This window comes from Antrostomus carolinensis, unplaced genomic scaffold (genome assembly GCF_000700745.2).
Source record: "Antrostomus carolinensis isolate BGI_N321 unplaced genomic scaffold, ASM70074v2 scaffold7132, whole genome shotgun sequence".
In the NCBI taxonomy this organism is placed as follows: Eukaryota; Metazoa; Chordata; class Aves; order Caprimulgiformes; family Caprimulgidae; genus Antrostomus; species Antrostomus carolinensis.
This window is the reverse complement of record NW_010298865.1, coordinates 3894-11745: the sequence shown is the minus strand read 5'-3', so window position 1 is coordinate 11745 and position 7852 is coordinate 3894. Positions and strand designations below refer to the sequence as shown.

The 7852-nt window shown below is 42.1% G+C and overlaps 1 protein-coding gene across 1 annotated transcript in view; it reads left to right on the top strand.

Annotated features, from left to right (window-relative positions):
• LOC104520793 (transcription factor E2F5) overlaps positions 1-5425 on the top strand; it is a gene marked incomplete at its 5' end in the record, with an annotated part of 8115 nt that extends 2690 nt beyond the window's left edge. The window contains 5 exons of the mRNA XM_029083647.1: positions 942-1006; positions 1805-2072; positions 2707-2907; positions 3300-3344; positions 4693-5425. Coding sequence (XP_028939480.1) covers positions 942-1006; positions 1805-2072; positions 2707-2907; positions 3300-3344; positions 4693-4802 — 689 coding nt within the window. The remainder of the gene's footprint in view (positions 1-941; positions 1007-1804; positions 2073-2706; positions 2908-3299; positions 3345-4692) is intronic.
• Positions 5426-7852: the final 2427 nt, after the last annotated feature.

Genomic DNA, 7852 nt, shown 5'->3' with positions numbered 1-7852 from the left:
CAGGAGGTTTGAAGAAATTGCCAGGAATTGCTATTAGAAATACTTCCCTTGACATCCTTTCCTGATCCTGGGTTATCCAAGGGAAGATTGTTGTTCAGCCTCCAGCTAGGCTCAAAACCATCTGGTTTTTGCCCCAAGGAAGGTTGGGTTTGGCTTTGAATAAAAGGGCAAGATTAGACAACTACTGCAGAGCTTAGCAAAATCAGCTGTTCCTAAAAACAGTTAGTCATTACAAAATGTGGAGGCACTGAGTATGTCAGTCACATAGTACTTCATGTAAATGTCTCTTAGGAGGCAGAGAAAGAAAAGCCTTGTTCCAAGTTATGGACAAAGGGGAAATGATGGCAGGTTGTGCCAGTGCTGATGATGTAATTGTGATCTCCTGACTGTAACCAATACATTTTAGTGCGCATAGTAAGCTACAGGCGAGTTTGACAGCCACCTGTTGCATTCCAGTTCTATGTGCTGCAGAAGCTGTGAGCTTGGGCACTGGGAAGTGCTGGTACTGGAGGTGATCATTAAGACCTTGTCTTCTTCTCCTCTGAAACCTCTCTGTACTACCACCTGCGAGCTGTACCAGAGAGCTTTTTTAGCTGAAAAAGAAACTAGTTAAATAAGTATTTTCACCTCGTGGTATGTATACAACTAGGTGATCTGGGGACAGTAACAAACAGGTAAAGGAAGTGCTAAATATTGCATTTGTATGAGGAAAGGTTCTTGCAACTATGGTCTATGTATTGGAATTCAGTCATTTATATTATGCAATATACTTGGATCTTACAGGGACTATGCAAATCCCTCCACAAATTTATTTATGCTAGAATTATGCAGTATTTTAAGTAGCCTTAGAGAATTACCATATCTCATTTGAGTGGATACCTTGCAAGACTTAAGAAAAATATGCACACTTAACACTTTCTTTAAAATTGCTATTTACCCAGGAGACACACTTCTAGCAATTCAAGCACCTTGTGGTACACAGTTAGAAGTACCTATACCCGAAATGGTATGTACTGGTTTCTTGTTTACCTAAGTGTTCTAGAGGGACAGTGGCAAAGAGCAGCTGCATTAGAGTGGAGGATTTACCTCTAGCAAACTTGCTGACAGTGCACTCTGTTCCCTCATCCAAGTCATTGATGAATATATTGAATAATACTGCTGGAGTCACTGTCTATAAGAAAGCAAAAGAAGGCCTGGCAAATCAGCTAAGAAATTATTTCTACTGACTCGTGATCCTGTGTTCGCTCAGTCTGGGTGAGATATCCAGCTGTTTTAGGATGCTTGGTCCCAACCAGGATCATTCTGAAGCTCCATTTAGAAGTAAGGAATTTAAATGTACAGAAATCATTATTTATCATTGCTGTTATTGGTAAGATGTAGCCCTGCTATGCCTCATGTATCTCAAATTGAAGATTTAGTTAAGTGCTTTGAAGAATTGTGTATTTGGGTCTTCTGTAACTGTGTTCTGGCCAGGTAAATATATCACAGGTTTGTAATCTGGTTGTGTTTTGGGTTTTTTTTAGATCACATGTATTAGTTTTAAATATGGGTTGTTTTGGGTTTTGGTTTTGTTGTTTTTTTTTTTTTTCCCTGAGTATGATTTGATAAGTTTGTGCCAGTTCTCAGCTCTTCCTAGTGATCTAACTGGAAGAACACTGTATTTGTCTTCTAACTCAGTTTGAGAATTCTGTTCAAACATCTTAATTACTTTCAGTGGGAAATAACTCTATGCAGTTACTGTTACATTTTGTAAAGTTCTGAGTTCTCAATGTATGCTGACTTTCTTAATGCACTTAATGCACAGGGACAGAACGGACAGAAGAAATACCAGATCAATCTTAAAAGTAGTTCAGGACCTATCCATGTGCTTCTTATAAATAAAGAATCAAGCTCCTCCAAGCCCATGGTGTTTCCAGTTCCTCCGCCCGATGACCTTTCACAGCCCTCACCTCAACCTGCAGCTCCAGCGAATCCCCTTAAACCTGCTACAGCTTCTCAGAATCCACCAGAAGAACAAGGCCCTAACCAAGGACAAGAGTTAGTGCAAACATCAGTTGCAGACACGCCATCAGGTAGGTCCAGGGCTTTTCCTACCTAAGATGGGTTGGGGAGGAAGGAGACTGGAGGGAAGGCAGAAACTGTTAGTAAAGGTGGTAGATAAGGGAGTTCGTGTAGCATAGCAGGTGTCTTTTAAGAAACTCCTCCAGGGGCTTACTAACTGCTCTCAGGAGGTTACAGATAAGCCTCTTCTTCTGTCTGGTGAAACAGATTCTCCCCTTGTAGCTTATCGTCTTATACTGAACAGGTTTTGGATGTGATCCTGTTAATTATTCTGAGATGCTTCTCCAGAATGCAGTATGGAACAAAACTGCCAACCTCTGATGGAGTATACGATTTGAACATGTATCTTTTAATGAGACAGATGATACAGGCACCAGTTCCAGCTTCTGTGCCGCAAGGTCACTTACTTTCTTCCACATAGCCACAGTGAGAGACTGCCTGAATATCAGGTATTTCATAATAATAGTTGGGTAATACAAAAAGCCTTAAGAAAATCCTGTCAGTGTTACAGACTGTATTTCTGAGGGGTCCTGATTAGATTGTGCCCATCGGCCATGTTGTCCTCAAAAGACAAAGCCAGGTGCAGGCTGTTTGTGTTCCCTTTTATCACAACAGACTTTATAACGTGCCTTTCTGTCTTTGTAGATGGCAGCCTACAGCAAAACGGTACAACCCCCGCAGCTCCTTACTCCAGCCTTCCAGAGTCGGTGTTGTACCCCGGCCTTTCAGGAGATGTCGCCCAAGCTACAGCTAGCTCAAATGACTACCAGGGCTTGCTGCCTCTGGATGTTAACTGTATTCTCAAGCCAAACTCATTCGACATAGCAAAGATGGAGGAGCCTGCAGGTAGGAAGAAGCAGTTACCATTTAAATGTTTTTATCAGTTTCCTGAGCCCTTCTTTGTGACCAAGTTACCGATGAGTTATACAGAGGAATTGACAGGCCTCTTTTTACCTCCTAATGAAGCTACTGACCCAGCTCAGAGTAGCAAACTCATTTTGAGCAAAATACTTTTCTCTGCCACCAAATCATCTTCATATTGTACACAGCTCAAGGGTTATAGGGGATCAGTAGGAGAAATGTATCAGGAAAAATAGAGGGATACAAAGATGAATACATGTATGTGGCATGCTCTCTTTGCCATTCTTACACTCTGCACGTGAGCCATACTGTACTTTGCAATTCAGTGCAGAGAATGTGTGTTGAATCCCATAAACACATGCTCCCGTCTTTCACAGGAAATATCGGAGGGGATATTATCGATGAACTCATGTCTTCTGACGGTAAGTATTTAGGATCTTTACTTTTCTAATAATCACAACTAGCAGCATGTTTTTTGTGTGAACAGCACTCAGTAGATGTCTGTTAAATCTGATGCCAAGTCAGTATGAAACTACTTTTTTCCCCTGTACTGCCTCCTCTATCTTTGTCATTCTTGTCTTTGTTCCCCTTTCCATTCCCTGCAACAGTTTATTTAACAATTGAAATATGAAAGCTTTAATCCAGCAAGCACTTACATGCATGAGTAACCCACCAGTCCTTAATTCAGGAACAAAGAAAGAACAGGCTGATGACTAGAGTGCTGCCTTAAAAAAAAAAAAATTAAAAAAATCTGGTTTAATTCTGTTCTGCCTCAGGCTTCCTGCAGGAGCTTTGAGTAGATGTTTCAGAATACAGTTATATGCCTGAGTGCAGACTGATACATGGCCAGCTGTGGTGCTCTAACAGAACAGATACATATCACCTGTTTCTGCTCTTGCACCTGGGTGGCCATCAGTGGAGAACTGAACTACAGCTAGTAACTTCACACGTGCCCTGCCTCTTTGCTCTGTCTCACTGAGGTGCCAGGGAAAGGAGTGAACTCAGCTGGCATTGTGCCTCTTGCCCTGTAAATATGCTGCTGTGAGCAGCCTCTGATAGTATCTGCCCTTCAAGCAGACAACCTCAGGACTTATCCAGAAAGAAATATGTAATTATGAGATCCAAGGGGCAAGATAGGATTATGTGAATGTGCCAATACATGGCTAAAATGGAAATAGCTTCCAGCACTTTTAGAGCAGGTATAGCGTGCCCAGCTCATCTGCACTGTGTTCCTGAGGTGCAGCATGAGGGCTGAGACTTCTCTTCTTGTGTTCCCTCCTCAAAGAGAGCTTCAAGTCCACGCTTGAAATGCAGTGCACAAAGAAACCACTAGCCTCCATTTTTGATCTGTAAAATAGGGATAATGGTGACTTCCTTACTTAAAATGATCAATATTTGAAGGCTGAAATACGCAATAGTATAACAAGACAAAGGAATGTAAGTATAAATGATGGCTTTCTGATTAAAGTTTCAAAAGCTGCTCAGGAGCTCCTTTGGTGCAGGAGAAATTAAGTCCATATTCCACAGCTATCACTCCATTACAGCAAATTCACTTCAAATACTAAGCAAAAAATGTAGAAGTGTCACTTACTGCCTTCGTTTGAGGGCAATACAGGTATTCACAGTATGTATCCCTAGCATGCTTGTCAGATTCTCAAGACTGTTTTAAGACTAACCCTGATACTGGTGCTGACCAGCATACTGAATTATGAGATAGGGCTGATACTCCAAAAGTGTTCTAATTTGAACTAAACTATTCCTGCTTTACAGTTTTTCCTCTCTTACGACTCTCTCCTACTCCCGGAGATGACTACAACTTTAACCTGGATGATAATGAAGGAGTCTGTGATCTCTTTGATGTGCAGATACTAAATTATTAGATATTGTGTCAACCAGACTACTTATCTACCTCTAACTATAACATTCTAGACTTCTTCATAACCTAAGTATTTGAATAATGAATGTATAACTTCTTAGTTCACTGACTCTGGGAGTATACTTCCTTTTGCTTCCTTTAACTACTTCACAAAACAAATTCAACAACCAGAAAAAAGGGCTTTTATAAAAAATTCTGGCACATTTCTTCACCTGAGTGTCCTGTATGTAATCCAATTATTTCAAGTTTTCTTTAGTAAGAAAAGTGAAAATGCTTTATAGCCTTTTGATCATTTTTTAAAAATGATTAGGCTTCTTGCTTACAGTTAACAGCATTTTCTTTGAAGCTTTACTGCCAAGAAGCTTTCCATATTTTAACCTTTCAATCAATTTTGAAGCTTTCACTGCCAAGCTGGAAAGTGAAGGATATCAACTCGAGTTTATGCTAAATTGTTTCAGTGAACCAATTTTGTGAAGTGCCTTCTGTTTTAGCACTTTAAGTTTCTCACACTGACTTCTGACATTCCACTTTCCTAGATGATAGGAAAGGTCTGTTTGTAGTTTGTATTAAAGTGTGCCAATACTTGTATATTAACAAGATTTTTTTTAATAAAATTGTACAAACAAAGCCATCAGTATTTTTGATCTTCATTTCTTGCGATCCCTTCATTGTCCATTATGCATTACAACTGCGATAACAGGTTGGTGGCAGCATCCACGTTTGCTGGTTCCTCTTCTAGATGTGTGGAAACCTGAAAAAAGAGTTACAGTTTAAAGTACAAAGCAGTATCTTTTTACTCTGCTTGAAAAAAACAAACAAACAAAAAAACCCTAATAAATACCTGTTGTCTAGAAGTTTAGTTTGTCTTTCTATATTTAATTTAGGCTAATTTTGCAGTCATAATTCAATAATTGGGGGATTACAGGATTCACTAAACTTGACAGATAAGCTGCAGGAGAAAGACAAAGCATCGTGCCAATAACATAACTTAGAGGGCCCTGCAGAGAGGGACCTGGGGGTTCTGGTTGATGGCAAGTTGAACATGAGCCAACAGTGCGTGCTTTGGCAGCCAAGAGGGCCAACCGTGTCCTGGGGTGCATCAAGCACTGCATTGCCAGCCGGTCGAGGGAGGTGATCGTCCCGCTCTACTCTGCACTGGTGTGAGTGCTGGGTGCAGTATAAAAAGAGGTACAAAATTGGTGAAGGGCTTAGAGGGGAAGCTGTATGAGGAGAGGCTGAAGTCACCTGGTTTGTTCAGCCTGAAGGAGACTGAGAGGAGATCTCATCACAGTCTATAACTTCCTCAGAAGGGGAAGAGGAGGGGCAGGTGCTCATCTCTTCTCTCTGGTGACCAGTGATAGGACCAGGAGAAATGGCAGGAAGATGTGCCAGGGGAGGTTTAGGCTGGACATTAGGAAAAGGTTCTTCACCCAGAGTGTGGTGGAGCACTAGAACAGGCTCCCCAGGGAGGTAGTCAGGGCACCAAGCCTGACAACATTCAAGAAACATTTGGAAAATGCCCTCAGACACATGGTCTGAATCTTGGGCTTGTCCTCTGCTAGGACAAGAGTTGGACTCGGTGATCCTTGTGGGTCCCTTCCAGCTCACAACATTCTGTGATTGCATGAAATGGAAATAGGCTCAGCTTTTAGTTCAGCAAATGCTCTCGATAACATCATTTTGCAGCTTTGGAGAAAATACTATTACAGCCTGAATGATCAAATTCAACTTTACATCATCTACAGCTGTGAGAATGTGACAGGAGATTGGCGAGGAAAACTGTAAACACACTGAAGTGACTTGCAGCCGGTGTGTTGAAAAATACATATACAGCTAATCATTGGTTAGTGTTAGGGGCTGGACAAGTAGAACATCTACATTTAGATAAAACAGGCCTGTGATAGACTCAGGGGCACCCTGAACATGCCTGGGATTCCTGCCCTGCTGTGAGAAAGATCAAAGCACAGTGGAAAACTTCTGCCTGCAAAAAATCCCCGATATACACAGGTGAAAGGATTAGGTTCGGAATGTCTCACTCTCTCTAGCAAGGACCGAGCTCTGTGGTGCCGGTGTTCCCATGTGTGTGCCTCTTCCCCAGGTGCTGCTTCAGAGGTCCCCCGGTTCATGAGGTGATGAGTAAGTTTTCTCTTTGCCTTTTGTCCATGGTTTTTGTGGTTGTTCCTGCGTCCTGCCCGTGTCGGCTCATGCAACAGCCCTACCAGCACCTGAGCAGCAGTACAGTCTGGCTGTGTGCAACAGCAAACCAGCAGAGATAGGGCCACTGGCACCAACTGCCTTGAAACCCTTGCTCAGCCTCATCCTGTGCTGGAGGCACTGTCACCAACGTTTCATTTCTCCCCTCAGCCTCTCCTTAAGGTATCTGACACTCATTCTGTCGCTCCCAGCCATACAGAATCTTTATCACTCCAGGCACAGTAAATGAAACTCAACTCCACTTCTCTGAACTCCCTCTACTTCCCCCTACAGCCAGGATGGATTCCTCTGTACTTCATCCTGGCCCACTGCCTTCCCTCTCCCCCAAACCATGCCCAGTACATGAGGAAGAGTCAGCATGAAGAGTTTATACACAGGAACTTGTCCGCAGTTAAATTCTGTGCATTATTTCTTGCTCAAGGCTGCATGTAGCCCTGTTTAATAGACAAAGGAAGACATGTGAAACAGTCTTGAACCCAAAGTGCTACAGGCAAGAGCTCTACTACAGAAATTGTTGTTTCAGGTGTTGGTGCGTCTGACAAGGGAATATGAAGGTTTAGGAATCGGGAACAGAAAGGCAGAGCTGTTTGGTTCAAAACACTATGGGGTGCTTCAGACAGGAAACAGCAAGGTTCATCCTTACTGTCTGTCTCTATTTGTGTTGAGGCATAAGTCTCAAATCAAGGGGCTGGAGCTGGAATTAACTTTAAAAAAATAAATTAAAAACCAGCTAGAACATAATTTAAAAATAATGTTTTGGAATCACACTCTGGCTTGGCTGCCCACCATCTTCTTTCTCCCATGACTTTAGTAGTTCTATAGCACATGAATATGCCAACG